The following is a 27,342-nucleotide window of genomic DNA, read 5'->3' as shown; positions in this document are numbered from 1 at the left end:
TAAACAAGTGACAAAAAATGTTGAACCTTGGATGTGTGTGTTTGACATAATCCAGCATCATTTGACAATCGGAGCAGAAGCCAGCAGTGGAAAAGCCTGTCTCATTGTTGACACAGTCAGGTGACAGACACAGTTAATAGGTTAACAAGCTTAGTGTAGCGTTTACATTTAACACAACATCAGTGATGGTAAAGAACAGAGAGCTACTGGTCATCAGATACACAAGGTTATTTTTGCAGTTTTAATGCAGATGGATTTGTCTAATTTTTACATGTTACACACATTTTACACACTCTAATGAACAATTATTGGCCTATAGTTATATATACTATGTGTCTTTGTGAGTGTGTGTGGTTGATTGTTCGCATGTGTGTGGCTCTATTAAGGGTGCTGATCCCTGTATGGCTTCAGCACACAGGCACACTTTTCAACTCCTCCCCTCTGCCTTCAGCCAGGGTGTGATTAGAGCCAATACAATCTTGGGCAACCTGCACTGCACTCAGAGAGAGAGAGAGAGAGAGAGATAGGGAGGGAGAGAGAGAGAGAGAGAGAGAGAGAGAGGGAGAGAGAGAGAGAGAGAGAGTGCAAAAGAAAGAGTGGGCAGCCACTCTGGTGCACTCTGGTGGTTCTTGCGACAGCGTCACTATTGCTTGATCTCCAACAGTCCAACTGTGTGGCATTGTGGCTCATGCAAGATTCAGCGAAACTGCAACTCTCCTCTAATCCCAGTGGACATATACAAATGGACAACGCTGAGTTTTCCTCTCCAAGACTTTTTTTCACCTAATGTTTGCACTTTTTTCTTGGATTCATGAAAGTGTTGCAACTCCATGACCTAATATTGTTTCAGCTTTGTGGACAGTTTGGATACATCTTTTTAGAGAACATGTCGTTGCCTTCAGTAGACGAATCTCATCTTTGGAAAGATGGAAAGCCACTGCTGAAGTTTGAGCATCGCCAAACAAGACTCCGAAGGCGTGAAATGTAAGCAAAAAAAGCAATGCACAGACTAGAATAGAACTATTTCTTACTGAGGAAAACTCCTACAGAAAAACTTCATTTTTTTTTTATTTTTAGCACATTTATGATGCTTGTAAGAAGTGTAGATTTTTTAGTTTTGTTAACTTTGACGTGAGAAAACACATCTTCCGCTTCTTGTGACTGAGTTGAGCCGGTGAATAATGGATGGCAACCTAAGCACAGTAGCATCCTATGTGACCAACAGCACAGGACCCTACCACCATGCAGCAGGACCCTGGAGTCTCATCATTCTGGTCATCATCATACTGACCATAGTTTTGGGAAACTTGCTTGTCATCATAGCTGTGGCTCGCACTTCACAGCTACAGACGACGACAAACGTCTTCATCATGTCTCTAGCGTGTGCGGACCTCATCATGGGGGTCCTCGTGGTGCCTCTGGGGACCACTATTGTGGTGACAGGAAAATGGCAGTTGAGTGACACGTTCTGTGAGTTCTGGACTTCTGTGGATGTTCTGTGTGTGACAGCGAGCATTGAGACGCTGTGTGTCATAGCAGTGGATCGGTATATAGCCATCACCAGGCCGCTGCGACACCAGGTTTTACTCAATAAGTGGCGTGCCAGGGTAATAGTTTGTTTGGTGTGGGTTGTGTCCGCCTTAATTTCCTTTGTACCAATTATGAAAGGGTACTGGCGTGCAGACGGAGACCCTGAAGCGGAGGAGTGCTACAATGACCCTGCATGCTGTGACTTTGTGACCACCAGGGCCTTTGCCATTATATCTTCTATAGTGTCTTTTTACATTCCGCTGCTCATAATGATATTTGTGTATGCAAAAGTCTTTCTAATAGCGAATCGGCAGGTACAGCTTATAGATAAAAGTCGCATGCGTTTCCAGAATGAGTGTGCAGCACAGATGCCAGTTGGCCCCCACATCAACGATATCCTGCCCTCGGCATGTGTGGGCTCCAGCAACAATGCAATGCGGAGGAAGAGTGCCAAGCGAAGACCGTCACGGCTGATGCTTGTCAAAGAGCAAAAGGCCCTCAAGACTTTGGGTATCATCATGGGGACCTTCACTGTGTGCTGGCTGCCGTTCTTTGTCGCCAATATCATCAACGCTTTTAACAGAGATGTTCCATCAAAAAAGATCTTCCGACTGTTAAACTGGCTGGGTTATATCAACTCTGGTCTCAATCCTATTATCTACTGCCGGAGTCCAGAGTTTCGTACTGCTTTCAAGAACTTGCTGGGTTGCCCATGGGTGTCCACCCTACAGCTCAATACTTTCTATAAAGAGCTGCGGACTCGCTGCTCCTGTTTTCTGTGGCAGGCTGAGTCAGGCACGGCAGGCTCTTTCCAAAAAACTCCGACTGGCAGAACGGAGGGGAACGACAGCCTGACCAGCACTCAGGGAAGCAGCAGAAGTGAGGAGGCTTCCCCTGGTCGTATCCAGTCCAACGGCAGCACACAGTTCAGTGACTTCTCAGAGCCAGAAACTGAATTGTAAGTTTTTTTTTCTTAATTCATTTTCCTCATGCAGTCAGTTTGTTTCAGTATGATGAATGTTTTAAGATTTCAACTTAACACAAACACTCTTCAAATACAGAAAGTGTAATCGTACTGTCAAAGACATTGATAATCATTTTTGACAGCTGATACACAAACATGATATCATGCACAACAACTACAACAGTTAATAACAACTACACAACTACCTGCCACAATAATAAAATAATGATTAAAAATACCCAGCAGGGAAAAGTCACATTCTGCATTTTACTCACATGAATAATTTAATTCAATTTGTTAATCTTTTTTTAGTATTTGCTATGAAATATTACAGTTGAAATACTACATTATGAAATCTCACTGCATCTTACTTACTTACTGAGAGAAACTCACAGACTTGATATCAAATCTCTATGAAACTGAAAGGACAGCAAGGTGGCAGTGAGTGTTTGAAACAAGTTTGAAATGTTTCATTCCCCTTTTTTCCTCTTTTTGAACATGAATTCAATAGAGGTATCTGTAACATCAGTGGTCCATCACGTGGCATGTGAGCAGATCATTTGCACTATGAAGCTGAAGACCCTTAGAATAGAATCAATTTCACGGGGAATCAAACAATTTACATTACTTACCGCTTTTGGACATCCTGCTGCAGATTAGCAGACTATTGTGCAATGATGCTGGTGAAAACACGCCTACGCATGTGTGCTTGTGTGTTTGTTTCACTTTTGTTTGCCAACACAATAATCAAAAATGAAAAGATAAAGACACTATAAATAGCATTACTTTACATTTAATGCAGTTTGCAAACATTGTCTTTAACGGTTAATTAATGACATTTGAAACTAAACATAAAGATATTTAATAGAAAAACATTTATCTGTTTCCTATGATTACTAATATATTTAGCCCATTATTGGTTATTTATAAAAGTTTAACTCTATACATTTACCCATCTTTTCAGTATTGTGCTTACTATATTTCTTTGATATACAGTTTGCAGAGAATAAATACATAAACAAGGCATCCTACTTTTAAAGATGTCAAAAATGGTCTTAGGACAGATACTTTTTTTCATTTTAAATATCATTATGCTGCATTATTATGCATTTTGCATTTATTAAAAGTAGAAATCCATATTTGGACATGTTCTAATACATCAGTGTGCTGCTGTCCAGGAGTAAAATAGACGGAGCGCAACAGTACAGAAAAATAAATCATTTCTGAACCACTGGCAGCAGCTGGGGTGTTTCAATATTACTAAACTAAAACTGGAACTTAATATTTGAATTTTTATGCATATTTAATGAATGTTTGAGGACTGTACCTGTATTGGTTACTTTACTATGTTACATGTTATCAGTGTTTGGACCCGGCTGTAAACATAGTAAAAATAACTAACAGATGTCCACAGATTGCTCATAACCTTAAGACATGTTGCTGGCACTGTGTTTGGGGTGAATAATGTTTTACACTGTATAACAATAGTTAACAATGTCATTAATTAATTTAATACTCCATAGAAACCTGTATGCCTTATATGTAGCTTTTTTATCATCTGGTATCTGATGAAAACTGTATCTCATAAGGATAAGGGCCTTTAAATAAAACTGTAAAACCTTCAGCTGTACTGCTGAGCACGTCTGATGACATTTCCAAATATTAGTGTGGCTCTCTGCCTGTCAGTGGGCCTCAGTGTGCCCTGCCCAACACCCCCTGCAGCAGATAAATCTTTATCACTTACGCACAAGACTTCCCCCGTAACTGGAGAGGCTGTTTACAAGACTGACAGCCAATGAGAACGCCCATGTTTACACAGGTTAACTGGGGTTGGACAGATGAGTACTTGATCATTATTCTAATATACAAGTTCAATGCTGCAAGATATGCAGCAATAATTATGAGATGGTAGATTTTATTTTTTAGGTTTTTATCCCATTAGTGGTAAAATGTAGGTTGATTGTGGTGTAAGAATTGCACCACTTACCGAATTAATTTATATCATGACTTCTGCATTTGAAAGTAGTTGAATTTCCCTTTTTTCTCAAATTAGTTTTCAATTACAATAAAAAAGCTTTGAAGTTATTGCCATTAGAAATTATTCCACAAGATTTCAAATTCATCTCGCAGAAAGTTTTCTGTTTGTGGCAACAATATTAGCAGATATTATTACAGCTGAAAAATCTCAAAATCCAAAAAAGACAAATAATACTTGACTTGATAATCATAGTTGTTTAAAAATATATTGACAACTAATATGTGATCATTGTGGTTGGTTATGTCTCCAACTTTTACTTCTAAATTATATGTTGTCACAAACTGAATGCTTTTGCGCAAGTTGAAATTATAGCTTGTTTATGTGGATTTCTACTAACAAACAGCAGATAAAGTAAATTTGAAGTGTTTAAATGTCAGAGTGAAATCAATTAACTTAATTTCAATAATGCACATAAACATGCAAATTATGCAATTTCTAACACAAAAGTTAAATTCACAGCTCATTATTCAATTTTATTTGACAAGTGGCGGACCACTTACACTACAGCCCTTGCCTTGCCATCCGAATTCCCATGAGCAATCCAGTTTTATGGAAGAGGGATGTTTCATTTTAAATATTTACTCTGCATACTATATATCATTTTCCTCTCCTCTTTACATCACATCCTCTCAGTGGAATTTTATAGACATAATCAATGGGGCTGTAAAATGTGAGACATTTAAAAGCATATAAAAGTCTTCCTTAAAAGGAGCCTGGTGTGTTCTGTAGTAAATCACCCCAAGGGGAAGGCTCAGCAGACTCACACTGTGCTTTCAGCAGGATTAGAAACCTAAGTGAGACCAGCCGTTCAAGAATGACTCTGACGAGGCCACGGCTCCAAGACAGGTTTAATGAACGAATGTGACAAACTGTTCTCAATAGAGTCTGGGCTTCTGTAGAGGTTAGTTGTTGCTTCAGAGTGCCAATAATACCATGCTAGAGACTATGTGCTCCACAGTTATTCCTGTCATCTATTTAACAAGCTACACAAAAGACCAAATTTAGCTCCACATTTCCTTTAAACCCTGGGACAACATGCAACAGCAGGGTTGGTTAAGTCAGGGGCTGATGTATCCCCAGGGCTGATAAAAAGCGAGGTAAAAACCACTGAGATGAATGGTTACTAGGGAAGAGTGGCTGCACTGCTCTGCACAGCACATAATAGCCATTATCAATACTTACTTTGTTTTCACAGAAATACATGCAGGCATATCATTCCTACCCTTATCAACATACACAGTCGCCTTCAGACTCTGTCACGTATGCACCATGCTACATATGACAAGTGCATGTTTTCATGGATTCCCTGCATAACAGCGTTTCTAATTCATCTGTCACAATCCTCTGCCAGTTAGTTTTAGTCATCAAAGTGCACATGGAGGCAGATCTGCTAAGTTGTGTGACTTATCTCACAGAATTAATTCAAGTTTACCATTGTGTTCTTCCATTGCATGTCGCTCTGAAGTGAGATAGCCTGCTACTCCATTAGTCCTAATATGTGTATTGGAGGAATTTAAGACAAAGCCTTCATGTATTTGAAAGGCATTGCCGTCTTATGAGCGGAGGGAGCTTGTTAGCACAGTTTATCCATGATTTAGAACACTAAAATTATGCTAACAGAGAGTGGAACGTTTATTTTTCAAAGAGCAGCAGCCAACAAGGTCGCCAACAAAGTAAATTTCAGTGTGAGTGTATAGAAGAAATGAGGAGTCTGACAGACTGGTCCAGAAACATGACCACACGTCTCCTCTTCAGCACATCAAAGACACAGAGTTACAGTGCAGAAGCCGTACAGGAATTTAAACCATGGAACAATATTATTATTATTATTACAGGAAACATGTCTATGTGCACTGCAGCTGTGCTGATGCATTACAATTAAATGATCAAAACACACACCTGAGTAAACGGCTGTCAACATGTTGCACAAAAACATCTCTAAAAGTGAAAAAAGGTATCTTGCACAGTCATCAAATTCACATTAAAATATTTTCCATCTTAGACAAAATATAGTAGCATAAATATTACCGTGATATCATGAGTTGATGGTGCAGGACAACAAAGCACTGCGGCTGATCAGCTCAGATTTAACTCTGAAGCAACATCTGATGGCAACGCTGGCGCTTGCACTGATCTACAATTGAAAATGGATTTTATGCAAATTTGCGTGATGCATCTGGACTCTGATAATACTCTTATTGACAATTCACAACAAAATCTTCTCATAACCATAAAACAAACAAATACGGCACATACATATTCTTAGCTTGTGTGCTTTTACTGTGATGAGTAAAATGTGCATAAATAACCAAATATTAAACAAAGCACAGAGAGACAGTGAAGAATGTCATTCCCAATATTAATACTCATTACTCCAAATGATTGTGTAAATATTGGAGTCATAGTAGTTGACAGCCCATTAAGACAACTCTAAAAAGGACATTGTGTTTATAATGCAGGCATCTCAAGTTTATACTGTAAGTTACTGTGTGTTACTGGAATGAACGGCATCATTATGCCAGCTAAATATGAAGATATAATTGTATTTCTTGCACATGCATGCTGTACCCTCCCAAAATATCCAGTGCTGTATTAATGGACACTTTGTTATTGCAATATGAGTGTGAAAATACAGCATGCAGTACATACGTATGTGACTGACCGGTGATTGATGTTTGTTGCAGGGTTTGTGATTGACAAGCATTTTACTACACTGAGCTGCTAATGTGCAGCAGGTTATAGCTACATGTGGTTTCAAAGCGGCCCAAATACTGGTGTAATAAGTTAAGGCACTGCATCAAGCATATCATTAGGAACACATTACCTGATGTTTTGATGGTGTTTTAAGAGGGGGTGGTGTGCGCTATTGCTTTTTTCCTCTGTGCCATGAACCCTGTAATTCTGAGCTTTTCTCTGCAGTATGCTAACGGTGCCTCTGACCGAACTTCTATAAAGTGCATTTACTTCGCTAAGAGCGAGATCAGGCCCAAGAGAGCATGAAACAAGGGGCAGAATAAAGCAAAACATGTTGGTAGTGACCTGTGGGAAACCTCCAGCATTCCCTTTCAAGCCTGGCTGATATCAGAGCCAATCACACTGCATCAGGGTCTTTAAATGGAGGCATCCGGGAGTAGAGCAAACACTTGAGAATGTATAATTCTAAATTGTTAAGGTCTGGACAGATTTTTAAAACAGCAATAAACCGTAACTGAATATTCTTCTCTGATATATCTCTACAACAGCTGCTAAAATCATTACAGCATGACCGAAGCTTTCAGTATTAACACTTTCTATCACAATAACACAAATATTTAATTTAATTAAAATCATGTTTGCATTTCAAAGGTATTTCCTGATTAATGTATTCAAGAATTTGAAAATGATTAAATGTCTTTGGCTTAGAAATTTGTGCAACTCATCTCCTAATATATTAATTCATGGTCTGACTTGGTGTCTGAATTTAACTCTTTGTATTGAGTTGCACTTGCAAAAATCTACATCACAATATAGAGTAACATTTATCTTAACAATAACAATAAATATTAAAGTATATTTTAACATATCAGCACAGGACAGTGTCTTTCTCCTACTGGCTTGCTTTTAATATGTTTGTTAGGATTAATTACAGTTTAACAATTGTGGACTTTTTGACTGACTTTACGCTAATTGGTTGGTCTGTGAACGGTTACATGCCACTGATTTTGTAGCTAGATGAAAATTAAAAAGACAATTACATCTGATTGACAAGAGCCGTGACACTGTTTACAAAGACACTGTTTACAAAGACACTAGTTCAATTATATGAGATTCAGATTAACTAAAAAATGAAATTAGAGTAAATTTAGATTCACGATGTCTGTCTATCAGTAGATTTGGTTTGTCTGGCCTACTATGAAATACGTAAGCAAAATTATATTTAGCTGAATTTTCTAGCTGTTTCTATAAACAGATTATTACGTTACAAAACATTTCTTTTTCTTGGATCCTGTACATACATTTTGAATATTTATCCCAACAAGTAGTAGAACTACTAAACAAAAATACAAATGACTGAAATCATATTAAACAATACGACTAAATAATTTCTATTTGCAGTCAATACTGTATGTCAGTGTGTACATTGCAGAGAGAAAATACACACGCCACAGATGATGAATGGATTTTCCTTAACTTTGATGAGCTTAGCTCTTTTAATTTAAATGGAGACTACAAAAATATGTGCAAGCTATGTCTGTGGTTTGTAATTTAAAATAATCCAATGACTCAACCGTGAATGTGAGGTTCAACAGAATGTATAACAGAATATTATTACTGGAGCCTTTTAGCTTAAAATCCCTCTTACCTATGAAATGAGGGAAAAGACTATTGTGATTCCACCTTTCTACATACAGTAAAATGGTAAGATTTCAAAAAAACTATGGGAATCCAGATGAAGCCGCATTGTAAATAGTTTCTTGCATATCCTTTTCAGTTCTAGTTTATGTCTTCCTGTGGAGACATGTACAGTGGAGGTGATAGCATCAGAATTCCTGTCTTGTTGAAAAAAAAAGGTACACTTGTACAAAAGGATAAGAGGATAAGAGGATAAGAGGGTACAAAACTTTCTGTAATTAGTAAGAAGAAAAATAAATGGAATAAGCCAGCGATGATATCATTGTTTTTCAGCTAAAAACATCAACATACTGTAACCTGTAAAACAACTACAACAACTTGTTGCCTCTGAGTTTTCTTATCTGATAGAAACTGAAATGCCACAAAGGGTGTGACCAGCACAGACCAACAAGTCATACAGTGACATACAGTAAAAAGCACTTAGTGTTTTTTTGATAGGGTCACATCTCACAGGGCTGCACACCAAGTCAAAGTTATTACGAGATTCATAATGAGACATTTGGCCTTCAGGTACTTTTCAGGTATTCTGTAAACCAATGAGGCTAAAAAAAATAGACCATGTGTTCAGAATTCAATTGAAAAATTGGAAGAAAAAAAACAAACAAACAAAAAAAAAACAGTGACATAATCGCAGATGATTGTTGGATCATGTCATTGTCAGTAATTTCTGCCTTAGAGACTAAACACCATAATTGCAAACTGAATGTCACACTGATTGTAATGGCAAACTGTTCCTCCCTAGGTGACACCGGGTCATCTGTTCTTTGTACAATATTCAAAATAAACTATATTTTACTGTATTTACATCAGATTTGCTCAAGCCTGCTTTTCATTTCAGTAGAAATAGTACATGCTAACGTGTCCATCTCTTTTCAGCTTCACATTGCAGGAGAAAGACGGATGAGAACTGTGAAATGTCGAGCTACTGAAGGAAACTTTGTTCTTCAGCCGTTACTGTGAATCCTGCAAAAGGCTGAGACCAAGCAACAGTGAGGACAACCTAAAGAAGAGTACAACCATCGGCCCTGATAAACTCCAATGAGTGAGATGACTGGACTGACCTCTCCGTGGACGGCAGATGGACTACTGCAACTCACTGATATTAGGTGACACTAACGTTGAACCTCCCAGTGTCATCTACATACTGTTTGCAATAGACTTTCTGTTCCTGAATGAGAAAATATTTAACTGCAAGTTTTAAATACATTCCAGTAAACCTTTGGACACAGTTGATGTGACCTGTGGTTTCAAAAGGACAAACAAAAAACAGATTTTGTACAGTATATTATCTAGTAAGTTATCTATTTATGATACACTGAATCTGTAGCGTAATACAAAAAGTTGTCTAACTTAATACAAGGTCATAATTCTGGCAAGACTGTTTTCACAATCCAGTTAAAAAAAACTTCATTTTCATTGCACAAACTCTTCAGTGTAATGTCAATTCAACCAAAGGGCTGTGCATTCAAATATTCAATTCTGGTGTCTGTTTTCAGTCTTGATGTTTCTATTTGGAGCCTGGACTCTGTATCCGCACAATAAGTTATCATGCTTACATCCTGTAGTCTATGTTAAGTCATACCATGGCTATGGAAAATGTTCATTTCTGATTGGCTGAATGTTAAAATCTTATGTGAAAGATAATTACGGTCAATAGTTTAACAATTGTTAAGTCATTGTGCAAGGTACAGTATTATAAACTGCAGGTAACCATGGCAAAAATACATCTGCTACAGCTACGTTGCCAGTAAACTCCCTTCCATTTTTTCCTTTGGTAAGTGGCCATGTTATAAGCTCTATAACGCACTCTGAAGTGTTCTGATATAGAAAATAATGCACTTGATGGAGGAAATACTAGTGTACTTTGCCTCCACCTCATCCATTATTTTGTTGTATCGGCACATCTTGTCATGCGTTATGACTTTCGTATCATCATGTGTTGCATTGAGAAATAAAATATTATAAAACTGTGTAACATTGGTCATGTGTGCTCTGTGTGCAAACTGCCCGCGGCCATTCATCACCAAATCTTTACTATCTACTGTACAACAGTGGTTCCCAACCGTTTTGGCATGTGTCCCTCCCAAAATGAAGCATAGTCTACTTGTGACCCCTTGTCATCTGTGACTTTTCCTTGTTAGGTTGTTTCATTTTAAAGTTAAAACTGAAATTAAAATTCCTCCAAATCAGTTGGTGTTGATATAAGTTTTTATTTATTTATTTGTTTTGTGCAGGCGGTGTGCACCGCCTACATTGGTGTTCTCCAGGAGTGAATTTACCACTGGGCCAAGCTTTCAACCTCTGCCATAGCATCCTCTTTCTTACTACTCACACTAATAATAGCCTCATGATATGACAATATTCACTTAGATGACCACAAGCCTTGAGTCACAGAGTCAACACTGGCTTCATTATAGCAGGTTTTGCAGCTTTTGTACTTGTGTTTCTGGTTCAGTTGTTTGGCTGTAATTTTTCTCAGTGCCATGGACATCTGGGCAAACACAGATAGCCTGACACACATTTCACCTGCAGCCATAATACGGTTCGATGGGGGCAAACATGTCTGGCAATCCACAAATTCAAAGGTAAATGTTTTGTCGTCACTCACTCAGAGAAAAATGAAAGGCACTTATGCCTACGCTCATCATTCTGTACCGATGTTCAATAATCACACGAGGGTTTGGGTTTCGACTGATAGCGTTGGTCCTGGTAGTCTAATTGATGCAATATGATCGGTGTGGGCGGGTAAAATAAATACTTCATTTTCACATCAGTTCCACTGGTCACACAGGAAGTTAACCAGCTGGAGACTGACGTTGGTAGCTGTTGCTTGGTCCCATCTGTGATTTGAGCACTGCCAATGTTACTCAGAAACTTCTTTCATTAGTTACTCTGTGCGGTGACTCGGATTACGGGGAGACATCAAGAGTGCTGAGGTTACAGGACTACTTGTTGCTGTGAGTTTTGACAGTTTGGCCATTTACCATCACCACATCTGAACACGAGAAAGAGACAGCTAACGCAAACGCTTGAAATGAAAAGTAATGTCTAGTGGGAATCACTGCTGATGTTAGCAAGCTAGGCTAAAAAGCTTCAACTTTTCAAGTGAAGTACAAACATATCAACAGAATAGGTTCTCCCTAATGTTGAATGTTATAAAGGGATAAAATTGCTCATAGTACATAATCAATATCATGTAGGCTTGTTACAAAAGGGGAAAAACATCTCACATTTGTGGGCTATACAGGGATCTGATGTCTTCCTCCACAGTAGTTGACAGCGTGTCTCCTAGCAACACCAGCTCTTAAATGTCAGTCAACCCCCGCCCAATGGATACACCCATCCAGCAGTTTTAAGTTTAGATGTTGTTTCCACAAATATCTTGTTTTTAATAAAGGAAAAATATGTACAATAGCTGCAGTATCACTAGAGTTTACACATGAAGTGAGAATTCCAATTTCAGTTCAACCTGAAGCCTGAAGAGTTAAGAGAATCAAATATTTCACAAGAAAAAAGACAAGCCAGAACAAAATAAACATAATATTGTATAACAGAAATATATATTTGTTTTCTTTGTATCCATATAATCATCTTGTGACCCCTCAGATTTATCAAACTACTGTTGAATTCGACAGCAGAGGCCAAGCTAGGCCAAGAGACAATTCTAAACTTCATGTTCATTTCTGATGTTATTTTAAGCGTTAACCCGCCCACCAAAACCACCACCATCACTGGCCTGGCTACTATTTGAGGAGATGTCATGTTGTGTTATGCGAGAAATTTACAAGATAAAGGACTTTAAAAAATAAACCAAGAGCAGAATACGAGACATTTGAAAACAAACTGTGACCGGCATTAGCTCTACCAGGCCGGCTGTGTGACTACTGAAACATCATCCAGCAAAAAGCCACAACAACTTGGGTTGGAAACAATTATCCTGTCTGAAGTTAAGGCACATTCTTATCAGCTGATTCCTGTTACAATGTTTTCCATGAGCAGGATTAGATCAAAACCAATCAAAATGGTATTTTTTAGGGAAAAGAAAACCACTCCTTATGGTACAGCTAGGAGGGTTTGACAATATATGAATAAAATGAAACAAAAACTGCCACTAAAATGCATTATCTTTAACGAAACATGGCTCATCACATTGTTTGATTTAATATGTAATCAAACATTCAGCAGTGTGCAAATGAGGTGCAGGTGATGGGAAGGAAAACTAGCACAGCACTGCTTATTTTTTCCAATAGATATCTCACTGAATTTTATTTGGTCTAGTCTACAATGAAAAATTAAAAACAAAAGATTATAAATTATACTCACTAATAGAGGGCAATTATAAACATATATAAAGGGAACATATGAGGTGTCAAACCATGAGGTCAATTATCAGCTCTTTTAGATGGGAAAACTCAATTCCAATATGATGTAGTAATATGTCACATTGCTTTACAGGAACCACATTTTGAGTGTTTTCTATTAATCATGACAAAGGCATTCTTTAATCAACACTGCTGTTTGATTAAATGTTTTTAATCTTGGAGCTGCTTTGAAGCGTGCAGTATTTTCTCTCTCTCTCTCTCTCTCTTCTCTTGATTGCACATGCAAATCCCTCGATTGTAAATATGCAGAATTCTCTTTAACTCTGTTAGTAAGTTAGTTCTGTTTAGTTTTTTTCCGTTGAACCTTTTTCTACTCAGCCGATGTTACAGCAGTTTTCTTCAGGACAGACGGGGAATTTCAGATAAAGAAAAAGTCCTTTGACACCAAACTTAGACTTCAGAGCTCACTAGTTAGGGGTCCTTAATTTCTAATTGAATCAACAGCAGCTTAATTAGATTAAGTATCAAAGACTTATCCTGATAACATAATAGCCTCATGATATTACATATTTGCTCAGATGACCACAAGCCTTGAGTCACAGAATCAACATTGGTTTCATTATAGCAATTTTTGTAGCTTTTGTGTTTGTGTTTCTGGTTCAGTTGTTTGGCTGTAATTTTTCTTAGTGCCATGGACATCTGGGCAAACACAGACACACATTTCAACTGCAGCCATAATACGGTTGGATGGGGGGGATAAAACATGTCTAGCAATCCACAGACTCAAAGGTAAATGTTGTGTTGTCATTCGCTCTGAGAAAAAAATAAAAGGCACTTACGTCTACGCTCACCATTCTGTACCAATGATCGATAATCACAAAAAGGGAATAATCCAAGACAGAAAGGGCAAAGATATGAATTTCTCTGCTGACATCTGTCTCAATAGACAAGAAAACAATGCACCTATAAGGCATATAATACATTTTATTATTTGTCTGGAAAACTCTGAATCCGCTGTTACATATAATAATACTACTACTGCGCAACTGATTCTCTGAAGGCTGTTGGTGAGTGCAATATTCTGAGAAATAGCACAGTGGTACAGAGAACAGTGGATGAAGCAGGCCGGGGGAAAGTGTGTATCTTAAAGTACTTTTTTCTTAAATTACTCCTGGTCAGCTAATTGACAAGACTAACTGCCTGGTTTGGCCATCTACTGCCATCTAGTGCAGTGATTTGTGATTACTGGCCTCATAAAATGTACTTCTACAATGTCTGGCTCACTGCTTTTTTCTCCCATATAATAGCTGCAAGATGTTCTGGTTTTCAGCTACTGTGGGGATCACTGCTACTGCTGTTAAGAGCATTACACAGTAGGGAAGCTGGAGGTATATTCTTCATCATTAACTGACTGAGGTTGTGTCATTTGGTATGAAGGCACGTACAGAAAATTACTCCACATTTTAGGCTATAAGGAACTAAAACCTCATATAAAGATGCAAGCTTGATGCATGAACATGAAAGTCTCTTTAAACCAACCCCTTTAAACCACTTATGCAAAAAGATATCCAGCTCATGTTGATCCCTAATATGCTCATTAAAACCGAATCTTTGTGCAATTAAACGCTGCTATCTTAGTTAAGCTGCCTCAACAAACCTTAATGAGGAGCACGAGGGGCCTCTCTTTGTTATCAGTGAGCGTTTGAATCAAACATGTTGGAAGCTTTTCTTCACCAAAAAACTGAGAACTGATCCTTTCATTTTCACACACAGGCTAGCCTATTTGATGATAGCTCACTGCGATGGCAAAAGTAAACTCACCAGACCCACAAATTAGGGAGTGACAAACTCATCCATCACCGTTGCCGGGGTGACAGTATCCAAATACGTGCTGTAGCTTGGCAACAGTGCCTAAACAAAAGGCTTGCAGGCAGCAGGGCTGATTTAGCTGGCTGGGTTCAAGATGAGCCGACCCGCCAGTAGCCTTAATGAAAGAGGGGTCAACCAAAATGAAGAACCAGGGGGTCATCTCTCTGTGTTCACCAAAACTCACACCGCTGCAGTGAATCCTGACACGAGGCTATTGTCCGCCTTCAAGACAGACACTCACGCCAGCAAAGTGTACCTGGCAGGGAGAGGTGAGTCCGCTCATCTGAATTCATTTATTACGAGTTTATTTTCTTTCTCCCTTTAGAGCTCCGACCCGGAAACAAGCTGAGAGGCAGGTCTTCTCCCATGATTGCCAATTTGCATGAGTTGCAAGTAATTACGGTGACGACATTATCAGTTGTTAGACACCTTGGTTTCGTCGCTAAAATAATGTCAGAAATGTTGTGCAGTCAAAAACACATTGCGTCTCCTTCATCTTCCTGCAAAAGTCTGTAAAGTAGCATGTAAATATGTTTGCTTGTGTTATATAACTTTCAATGTACAGACCAGCGGAACATTTAGAGTTCAGCTATAAGTGGCTTCCTCACCTGTCTTGGGTAGATACAGGTGACACACTAAATGACTCAGTCTGGGGGTTCATATAAATTTAATTAATGGACTTCTAAACATTTGGATGGAGAGCTCACAGTGAACCATAATAAATTAATATGTGGTCATAGAATAGGAAGAATATGAACAAGAATATCCATGTGATTTCATCCACAGTATAAGTGTATGAGGGGGCTTTTTAAAACCTGGAGTAGGTTGGTTTTCCCCTCACTGTCATCAGCTATTTGGTTTAAAGCCTGAAAAAAATAATTAACTGATGTGTATCTCTTGAAATACAGTACAATCTAGCAAACCCAAACCTAAAGTCACCCCTCTTCATGCTTTATTATCTTCTTTATGGTACAATAATTGACAACAAATTAGCCTTGATATACAGTAGCCTACAATTAATTAAAATATCAAGACTATAACATCTTAGCAGCCGGTATGTGAATATTTTGTCTCGTTCACTTCAGCTTCAACCTCTTGTACGATTTCATTTCAATTACAGTTTTCTCTGGTTGTTACTTTTCGTTTAATATCTACAATAACAGTGATTTTTCACAGTTCAATACAGTTTTTTTGGATGAAAATGTCTTCATTTTTCCACAGAGTATTTCAGTGAGGAGGGGCAGACCTTTGAGCTGCGTCTTGTTGGGAAAATAAAGCAACAGCTAAACACTGATCCCACTCTGCGTCCAGAGTATCCATCTTCCCTTGGTCTGACAGAATTCACCAGGCGAGCCACAGAGGCTGCTTTGGGGAAGAGCTCCAAGGCTATAGTGGAGAACCGGGTACATATACTGTATCTGATTATAGTTACTGTATATATTTATACCTCAGTTTGCACAGCAACAACACATAGAGATGAAACAGTAGCCTGTGGCTAACTATCCGATCAATCAGAACATTCATTACCTGGAGATTACAGCTTACAAATTTACTATTTCATTTAGCTTTTATCCAAAGCAACATACATCTGAGAGCTGACACAACACAAGCAGAGATCTTGTCAGGAGAGAACAACACGAGTAAGTGCCATAAAGCTAAATTTCAGTCCGATAGGACGTAGATGCCAACATGTGGTGCACAGAGGCAATGCATAGAGTGCATAGAAGCAGTTTTTTTTGTTTGTTTCTTTGTTTTTTCTCCACCCTAAGTCCATCAAGTACAGAGGTGTTCATGAAAGAGTTGAGTCTTTAGTCTTTTCTTAAAGATTGAGAGGGACTCTTCAGATCAAACAGAGTTTGGTAACTTGTTCCACCACCGGGGAACTTCAGAGGAGAAGAGTCTAGCTAGTGACTGTTGTGGTGGTGGTACCAGGTGCCTTTCATTGGCAGAGTGTAGTGAGCAGAGGGGAGTGTAGACCTGAATGAGGGAGTTCAGGTAGGCGGGAGCTGTTTTAGTTGCTCTTATTTAATCAGGGATTTATATCCATCTTCAAACTCAGAACAAATCAATAGAAGATCAGCACTCAGTGATTTTTGGTGTTTCCTGACTTTTATTGCAGGTGTTAGGTGTCCAAACTCCTGGTTTCACCAGTGCTGTGCGTCTTGGGGCTGAACTCTTGAGACACTGGTATGATGTCAGTACTGCTTGGGACGGGCCGGTCTACCTCTCTTCCCCTTGTGACAGTGAGTAAGATTTTACTTCCTTAACAGCATTTAAAGAAACAACCATTAGTATGTTGGCTGAAAAATGTTGCACATTATACTGTGCTCCTGAAACATAAACAACACACTGTAGCACACACACGATCCCAGTGTTGTGACTGCAGCTGCATGTACTTGTTAACCTATACAGCATATTATCCACAGGGTGACTCACGTGTGTGCCACATATATCATATAAATAAACAATGGACTGCGACTGTATGCGTAGCAACATACACACAATGAGATTCCAGAGGGAAAAAGATGATAATGAGAAGAATATAAGTGTTTGAAAACATATAATGTGAACAGTTGCACTTTAGACGAGGTGTAGGCAGATGATAATAGACCATAAACATATAGATTTATTGAGAGAATCTTACATTTTGCAGAAACAGAAAAATCACTATATGTTTGCAGCTTTAGGCCTAGATGATATAGTGGAGATTTTTAAATAAAGGAAATGTGTACAGGAAAAACTCCACAGTGTGTTAAAGTGTGTTATATGCACTGCCACATTAACAAAAGTAGGTCAAAACCTCTTATATGTCTGGACTGTGTATGAAACACTGGAGGGCTTTTAATTTGTACGTTGCCTGGTTACCATCAGACATGGACGTCACCAGCATTATTAAGATGTTTGTTTTTATCTAAGTTTATTTATTTGTTAACACTTTTCATACAGTAGTTGTAACTCAATGTGCTGTACACATAGAAAATCATTAAAAATATTTAAAATACATTGCACCAGATTTTGGGCGTAAACTATAAGGTGCTGTTGTAAGAAAATAAGAAGGGTTGAGTTAAGACTTAGGCTATTTTTTATATGTGTTATATATTATTTCAGTGATGTGGGTTAGAGCGTTGATGTAAAGTTATGCATACTGAATAATAACAAAGAATAATAACAAAAGAAATAAATCCGAAGATTTAGTCAAGAAAGTTAAGTCTCATGTGCAACAAGAATGGAGTTCATATTTATACAGATGGATCAAAGGATCCAGAGAGTGGTAAAGTGACATTTGGAGTAACCATTCCTGTATTACAAATTAAAAATGGTCATAGATTTTCAGATCTGATGTCAGTATTCACAGCAGAGATGCTGGCAATATTGCACTATGATTGGTAGAGGACAATAAACCAGACAACTTAGTCATATGTAGTGATTCAGCAGCATCTTTAACTACGACAAATCTAAGACAAATCAAATCCAAGTCCAGACCTGATATATTGACAGAGATTTATAATTATACAGAATTCACAAGATAGGGTGTGAGGTGGGTTTTATTTGGGTACCAGCACACATGCGTGAGGAGGGAAATGAGGAAGCAGATTACTTGGCAAAGAACGCCGCTCTTGAGGATGGAGTAGAAATTGTCCTACAATATGGACGGTCAGAATACACTTCAATCATAAATAAGTCAGTCAAAGAAATGTGGCAGAATACATGGGAAAGAAAAGAAGGGGAGGTCTTACTTTGCAATACAGAAAATAGTGAAAAAACAAAAAGCAATTTTGCCTGCAAAAGAAAAGACTCAGTTGTCACAACCAGGTTGAGGTTTGGGCACTGTGGGTTTAGGAGTGGGCTGGCTCTGATTAGGAAACACTTGGATGGCAAATGTAAGTGTGGAGACTCAGAGACAGGAAGACACATCCTCACATCCTCATCCTCACCTTGTACCTTCATCTCTTTACACATGTAAATATATCATATTTACATTACAAATGCAAAAAAAACCCCCCCAACATTTCTGATATAGACGAGAAGTTAGAAGGTTGTTGTCACCATAATGTAATTACATGCAGGGGTTTAAAGCTGCAGCAGCGCTTTAACTATCTAATGTAATGTTTTGTCTTGATCCTCCCTGCAGACTCATTGGCTACTATCTTCCAGGCAGCAGGGATTCAAGACATCCGTGAATATTATTACTGGGATGACGAGCAGCGGGGTGTTTGTTTGGAGAAGCTTCTGGGAGATCTGGAGAGGGCTCCGGAGCAAAGTGTTGTTGTTCTGTCAGCCTCTGCCCACTACCCAACGGGAGCAGACCTCTCTCCGAATCAATGGGCCGTGATTACACAACTCGTCATGGTAACTGACCTGCACATTTATGCTCTTAAATTAAGGATACAATTATATTTTTATCAGACAAGTAGCTCTTCACTCCTACTCAGATCATTATTTCCTGTTTCAACAGAGGCGGCGGCTTTTTCCTTTCCTCTTGCTGCCCGCACAGGCGCTTTGCTGTGGAGATTTAGTGCGGGACGCCTGGCCTATACAGTACTGTGCATCTCTGGGGATGGAGCTCCTTTGTGCTCAGTCGTTCTCCCACTGCTTCGGATTGTATGGTGAGAGCAACACTACACAGTCTGCAGTGGTCCTGCTATTAAAAGAAAATACAGCCAGTCAATTTGAATTCAATGTTCCAAGAAAAAGAACATTGAGTTTTTTCTTCCACCCAATTTTACTCTCTCAACAGTTTTGAATTAACATCAGGAAATTCACTGTGATACAGATCAGCTTTTTTTCTTGTTTCTGTATGACCTGTTGAATATTCACTCACCTATGACTGAGTGGCTTTGTCAATTTAATGCACATTTTACGCAGTGCTAAAGTCAGAGATAGAAAGTGTAACATTACGTCATGCTTCTTCAGGTGAAGCTGTCGGACACCTCCTGTGCGTCTTAAAGCACAACTCTCTCCTGTTAGCGGTGCAGTCTCAAGCTGACAAAATAGTCAGATCGCTTTGGGCCCGGCCGTCTGTTGGAGGAGCACATGTTGTTGCCACTGTGCTCAGCAACCCAGCCCATTATGTTGAATGGTGAGTCACGCTCGACTTGAATGAATAATCTGGTATTCAAAGAATTTGACTTGCGTCATTGCTACAGTATCAGTAGATGTCCCTAGTGATAGCTGTTCTGGCCATCCCTTTAGGCATGTGGGGCAGTGTCTCAAGAGAACAAAATAAAAGGATTTATTGGACAAATTCCTCCGCTGACAAAATGCAATTTTTGCTCACTGGATGCTTGACATTTTGAAGATATTGAATTCTGATATTTTTTTCTCGAATGCTGTCCACTGTATTCCCCACAGGCAGGGAGAAGTGAAGCGTATTGTGGAAAGATGTATGCTGATCAGAGAAGTCTTGAGAGAAAGGTTGAGGCTTTTGGGATCTCCGGGTTGCTGGGACCACCTGATTCAACAAAGTGGCCTCTACTGTTGTACAGGCTTGAATGGTAGGGAGCGTACAGCACAGTTTCTGTTATATTGACCTTACTTTTCTAATAATATTGAACAGGAAATGATTTGCAGCAAAATCCAGAAATTAGGAAAAAACAAAACACTGTCTGATGTTCATGATTACTTTTCTGCACTGTGAAATTCTTCAAAATGGATAATTGGCACTTACAGTACATTATTACAGAGTCATTACACATCCAATTATTGCACGCCATACATAGTTATGAATTATTTTGAGCTCACTTTATGTCTGGACAACAACAGGCTTTAACCTCAGTCAGTGTTTATAAAAAGAATATTCATGATTTTGGTGGTATCAAAAGTATTTATAAGAAATAATTTTACAGAACTTTTACAGTATTTGATTATGAACAAATACTATAAACAGTAGAGATGATTACTAATAATGATTATTTTACATGGACAGCCAAAATGTATTCTAGATGGACATTTTGTTTACATGCTAAAATTGTTTAATATAAAAATATCAGAAAAACCCACAATATCATCATGAATACTGATGCTTATACAGTATTTCTTCTGCATTTTAGGTCAGCAGGTGGAATTTCTGATGAAAAGGAGACATGTGTACCTGCTACCCAGTGGCTGTCTAAACATGAGTGCAATCAACGGCCGTAACCTGGACTATATAGCCGAGTCCATCCATTTGGCTCTGACCACTTCACTCTGATCATGTGGCTTTTGATCAAGATCTGAAATCAGTGTGACAGACGCATAAATTTTAACCTTTCAAATGTCTCATTGAAATGCTCGGTTTCAGGTTTGTTCCAGTGATTGCAAAGAGAATGCAAACACACACACAGTATACAGACATACGTGAATATTTATACCACAATTGTGATAGATATTACTTTGGTGCTAATTTTGCATAGTCTGCCAGAACCTGGATAATTTCATTTTGAATGTAGTTATTCAGCACATGTTCATTTATTTATTTAATCATTTTTGGAAAATCCACTTCTTTGCTTTCTTGCCAAGAGTTAGATTAGAAGATCAACACTTCTCCATTTTTCCATTAAATACGAAGTCAATTAGCTTATTTTAGCTTGTTAGCTTGGCTCTGTCCAAAAGGAACAAAATCCACCTACCAGCACCTTTAACGCTCACTAATAAAACGTTATATATCTTGTTTTCTCAATGAGTGCAAAAACTGAAGTGTAAAAACACCAATTTGTGGTTTTACAGGAGGTTATATGCAGGACTATTTCTTAGTCAGGCACAATGACAAAACCACAATTTGTCACTTGTACAGGTTAAAAAAGGTAGTTAAATCAGTGGATTTTGTCTGTGTGAGTACACACTGTAAGTTGTTAGACAACTAGAGACAACAGATCTGTAGATGCTGTGCAGAAATGGTCACTGACCGGCACTGTCCACTATAAGTTGAATCCTGAACTTATCAGTAGCCAAAGGGTAACCTTTACAGGGATGATCTTTAGACAGGCAGCTATATATTGCTTACTGTATTAAAAGCAGAAAGGATGGTTTCCTGCTTCATGAACTCCCTTCAGCTGTGAACATCAGTCAGAAAAATCCATCTTATATATCTTATATATTGGAAACATATGCTGTGGACACAGCAGATCACAGCTGCCTTCATAATTCAGCTGGGTTTGCTGAATAAACAGCTGAAGTAAAGCCAGAAATGAAATATTGTCACAACTGTCCATGCTTCTCATTAGAAAGTCTAATGCATTCCCGTATCTATAAAAACATACAGTATGCACAAGCTTGATGCATTTCTATGGCAGTCTTTGATTCTTTGTTTCTTTTGCCTCATATAATATTTCTTCTCAGCAACAAATGTCATGTGTCAGTGCAGGACTGGGTTTAATAACAGCCACAATTACAATCTGACTGGCCAAAGCGGCAGAAAGAAGGAATTAGAAAAATGATTTTGATTTCACTGACCTTATTTCAAAATTAATTTTCTGGAGGCAATCATAGTTTTAACAGGTTGCATCTGCAATGTAGTAACCTTTCTTCTAAAAAGAGCTTTACTTGTACACAGAGACTGTATTGTCATATGCCCCGGTAATTGTTTTAGAAGCATTTCCTTTCCACTCAACTAAGAAACATTTCCAAATGCTGTGAATGTATTATACAGCAAATTATTGTTCATCTGGAAACATAAGTGAGTAATCCCAGTTCATGAACGTCTGTGTAGCAGTAATGGAGCAATACAAAAATTAGTATTATTTTCTTGTTTTGTCAAAAGATAACATACTTTTGGAAAACACAAGGCTTTTATCTAACTAACTTTATATCCTCGGTAGACTTCCTCTCATTTGTGAGATACGCCACTATTGTCACTGTATGCTGTTTAGTTCTGGGAAACCGGTTGCGACAAGGTATTTAATGGAGGCAGTGTGCTCGCTCTTTTCATTTCGGTGACCTTGGGTGCACAACGAGGATAATCAGCATCCACCATCATACAGAGACTGAGCCATTAGACGCTGTGCAGCCCTTTGATTTGCATCTGAGCGTGCTTACATGTACACAGTGGTGCAGATACTCACTCGTATCACAGGTTTGAAGTTTGAGATAAGTTGTTTACATGCCTCCTCAGATTCCACGTGCAGTTATTCACACATATGTGAATAAAGAGCATTGCCTTAATACAAATATTACCATGGAAACTGAACTTGCATGGACCGCAAAAATATGAGAAAGGTGTTGCTTGCCTTCCAGCTAATATCAGCATTTCCTAACAATCATATTCAGCTTTATATTGGGGCACTACTGAATTTAATAGTTAATACAGGAATATAAATGTGAGCAAACACAATGTTTCAAAAGTTAAATTTATGCAATTTATCTGAATTAAAATGTCCAAAAATGTTCCTCTTAAACAGTGATCACCATGACCCAAGATTTGGGCATGAATTGTGTGGTACCACTTTCTTGTAAGTCACCCTTTATGATTTATAATAATGCCTTTACTAATGTCAATAAATTATGTTCTGTTTATCCTTTCTTTTTGGTCATTATTAAAGTCCTCATCCACTCAAAACCTCACTTGGATGTTTAACCTTCACTGTGCAAAATGTTTTCATTTTTATCTACCGGAGAGGAAAGTTTCTCTGTGCTCACCTTAAATCTGAGTTTCAGGCGTGTACCTGCGAGCATGACTTATGACATCACAACTAGTTCTAATCGTGGTCCAGTGTGAAACTTACACAAGTGTGGTGTGGAAACTCAAAGCCTGCCGTGCACACACACTGAGAGTGGACTTAATAATCTTATTTACAGCAGAAATGATCAGTATTTGCATATTCATAGATTGCAGATTTTTACAATGAGGGAGAAGGAGTAGATGCCATTTTAAAGATTTTAATGAGATTTAACTTTTTTTTGACACAAATTATTATTTCAAGCAGAGTATTTTCTTAAAATGTGCAAAGGGGACCTTTAAAAGGTTTTTACCTGATATCAAGTCATGTCAGTGGTCAGGGATTCTTCTCAACCTGGCTACCAAGTTGTTCTTATCAGTGGCTTATAACTGATCTATCAAGCATTGGTAAATGATTTATAAACTATTAATAAAGTAAATAATACAATTTATTGAAAGAGCCTTATTTTAAAGTTTTTTTCCTGAAAAGCACATTGTCAAAAGAAAATAACCAATAGCGAGTGTTTTCTGTCCCTGCAATATTAACCTCTCCATTACCACACACATCTAAGCAGTGACATTGATGTTGAGCTGGACTATGACAGAGTAATTGCACGCCAGACAGCAGTCTAAATAATTGTTCATTGAACTTTGTCTTGTCTGAGCAGATTTTTTAAATCATCACAGCAAGATGCCAATCAAGGCAGTAAATTTAGGGAACATTGGGTACCACTGAGTGGACGCGAAGCAGCCTTTCATTACTGCAGGAGTAAATGATTTTCAGGTGTTCATCTGCTGGTCCAGACAGAGTGCACTTAGACCCAGTAGAGATGCGATGATTAACAATGATCAGTGGTTAGCCATGACTCATATTGACTGAACTGAACAAAGGCTATTAGCTTCAAACAAAACAAACCTACAATATTATCCAAATGACAACTGTTGTCAAAATGATTCCCTGGCAGCATAATAATTTATTTCAAGTGGAACAAGAATAATGTGCTTCTCTGCAACAATAGTAATTCAAATAGTGCTTCACTTGTGCATGTCATTCTACAATATTAAAACCTGATGCTCTTGACAGGACATGCTGTCATGAAAAAACATATTCTGATTCGTTGATACATGATATTATGCTTCTTTAATGGAGCCATATTGAGCTTGAGCTGCCACCTCTGTAGTGAAATACTTAGAATATCTGTAACCTGGAAACCTACAGTTGCACTGTTTATCTTGTAGCTTTATTGTGAGTCAACAGGGGCACTGGTTGATATTGATGACTGTGAACTTGGTAACCGTAAAGCTTTTAGCAAGTTTGCTGAAATATTTGTGAAACTAGATATCACGCTATCAGTATTCTGTATTATGTCATACATTTTATATTCAGTTGTGACCTCTGAGATGATGCTGCTGAGTTAAGGTAGAGTTTTTTAATTCATCCTGTGACCTGTCATACTGTACTTACCATAAAAAAACATGTGTGTGTATAAAGTTTTACAGTGCAATATACAACTGCAGTCACCTTCATTTATGGACAAAACTACATGAAAGCAAGATCCAGGTTGTAAAACAAAAAGTTATTCAAGATGCATGTGATATAAGAACAAAGTGATTTTTTCATGAGTGACACCAGCAGTTTATACATACCATACAGTCCTGTAAAATGGAAAATATCAAAATAATATGACCATAGGAGCCATATTAGACTTGGAGACTATACCACAAGATAGATTCCCACACATTTATCCCCCATCTATTGTCACCAGTCTGCGGGCTTTGAATGTTGAAGGCATTATTCGCTGTCAGTGTAAAGCTGTGCCTCATCACATCATCTCTCTTCTTTACTGCTCAAGGTTTGGAGTCATGTTGTCCTCACACTGTGTATTTGACCTTTGAGACGAGTGCACTCTAATGCCGTGAACACAGTCTTTGAGGAGCTCAGGCCATCATACTGCACTCGATTTTAGCCCAATGCTATAGTGCCGTTGTACCCAAGCAGCTGTTTAGTCAAGTGTCTATCACTTAACGGGAGAGTCCTTAAATTTCAGCTTGTGACTTTGATTCCACTGGCACAGTTTGTCTGTGTAACTTTGTTGCAGTTGTCTCAAAAACTTGCAGTTGCCGGCCTTGATTTACCTGTGTGGCTGCTTTTGCAACTGTGATTCATCAGTTCCTCATGTAAAGTACTCTTATGTCTACACACTAGTGCAAATATCATCAACATTCACAGAGTCTATGAGAGTAAATCTGCAGGAAGCTGAAATATTTTAAGGACTTTCATTGACAATGTTTGTCCAGAAGATATATCAAGTGGTTTCTATCAGACAGTAGCTTGCTACCTGCCCTTTGAATAAAATTATGCAGCTGTTGGTAATCATGTACAAAGACCAAAATATACATATGCTCTGATGCTTGTAACCCTACTTAAATGAATGCATGAGTCCATACAGTTATCTGCTTGTTTAGCAATAGAGATATTGCACCTATAAAAAGATAACTGCACATGGCTTCTGTTGTAAAGTATTTAGGGTGCATGTATGAATTTGAGAACATGCAATACAAAGCAGCATGAACAAAAATGCTTGTTCACATACTGTAAAAGGTCTATAAACTAATATTATCAAAACAGCACAGGCAGAATTTTGTTGCTTTTTCAAGAGAGGACGATTTTGCAACATTGAGCTTGCCTTAAATATCAAGGAGTGTGTGAATAGTCTTTTCAACAAAAAGGATGTTCAGCTGCAAATTTCCCTTGCAGCTCATTATCTTTGTCTTCCCTTATTATGTTTTTTTTTTGTTCCAGAAGAAACCCAATTTTATCCTCACAATGTTACAATAAGAGGTTATTTCGGTTTACAAGGATCAAGAGATTTTCTTAAGAGTTTCCTGTGCTGGTTCTTTCCCAATTGAAAAACAATTTTGAATAAATTGAAACTTATTTGACATGTTTTAGACAAGAAGTTCAGCATGAAATGCATTCAATAATCTCAAAAGGATAAGTTCTGGCTTACTTCTTTTTAAACAAATCCTGCTGACAGGTGACTGAGCTACAATTGGCTGCATGCTGGAAGGAGAGTGAAGAGACTTAACCTCTATTGATTACAACCAAACTCTTGTAGCTTTAAATAAGCGCGCCTAAGCCTCAGACACACTGTGAACACAACCTCCACTGTGAACATCACATCAGGATCTCCTTACCGGGCCTGGACATCTAGGCGTCACACCAGGCTATCGATTTAGAATCAATCCACTAATGTCAGCATATGCCCACGATTGTTTTGTCTCTGGCTCGGCTTGTTTAGGAGAAACTGAGAGTCAGTTTGCACAAATGAAACACCATGCCTACGGAGCTCCATCTCTGATTGTCTTCCTCACAAAGGCTTCTCAACATTCTGACACCACATCACGTTACTCCCTTATCAGTCTGCCCCCCAGTCCCTTTTGCAAACATCTGTGACCAGTGAAGGATTACAGTTCAAACATGAGAACTATAGAGGCGAAACCTTGGCTGCATTAATCCAGCAGTGTGACCTTTTGGGCATGCATAAAAATGCACCTTAACCCATCACTCATCACTGATTAGTCTCTTATGTTA

The 27,342-nt window shown here is 38.3% G+C and overlaps 2 protein-coding genes across 2 annotated transcripts; both read left to right on the top strand.

The window, feature by feature from the left end:
• The first annotated feature begins 534 nt into the window (after positions 1–534).
• Positions 535–10,896, top strand: adrb3a (adrenoceptor beta 3a). Its single transcript, XM_044368257.1, has 2 exons — positions 535–2,488; positions 9,801–10,896. The coding sequence occupies exons 1-2, from the start codon at positions 1,182–1,184 to the stop codon at positions 9,826–9,828; spliced, it is 1,335 nt and encodes a 444-aa protein (XP_044224192.1). The 5' UTR covers positions 535–1,181; the 3' UTR covers positions 9,829–10,896.
• A 4,207-nt stretch (positions 10,897–15,103) lies between these two features.
• On the top strand, positions 15,104–23,610 carry got1l1 (glutamic-oxaloacetic transaminase 1 like 1). Its single transcript, XM_044368245.1, has 8 exons — positions 15,104–15,384; positions 16,337–16,518; positions 17,235–17,358; positions 19,248–19,465; positions 19,572–19,722; positions 20,030–20,195; positions 20,468–20,610; positions 21,166–23,610. The coding sequence occupies exons 1-8, from the start codon at positions 15,210–15,212 to the stop codon at positions 21,303–21,305; spliced, it is 1,299 nt and encodes a 432-aa protein (XP_044224180.1). The 5' UTR covers positions 15,104–15,209; the 3' UTR covers positions 21,306–23,610.
• Positions 23,611–27,342: the final 3,732 nt, after the last annotated feature.

This window comes from Thunnus albacares, chromosome 2, assembly GCF_914725855.1.
Source record: "Thunnus albacares chromosome 2, fThuAlb1.1, whole genome shotgun sequence".
Classification (NCBI taxonomy): Eukaryota; Metazoa; Chordata; class Actinopteri; order Scombriformes; family Scombridae; genus Thunnus; species Thunnus albacares.
This window is presented reverse-complemented; position numbering and strand designations above follow the sequence as displayed.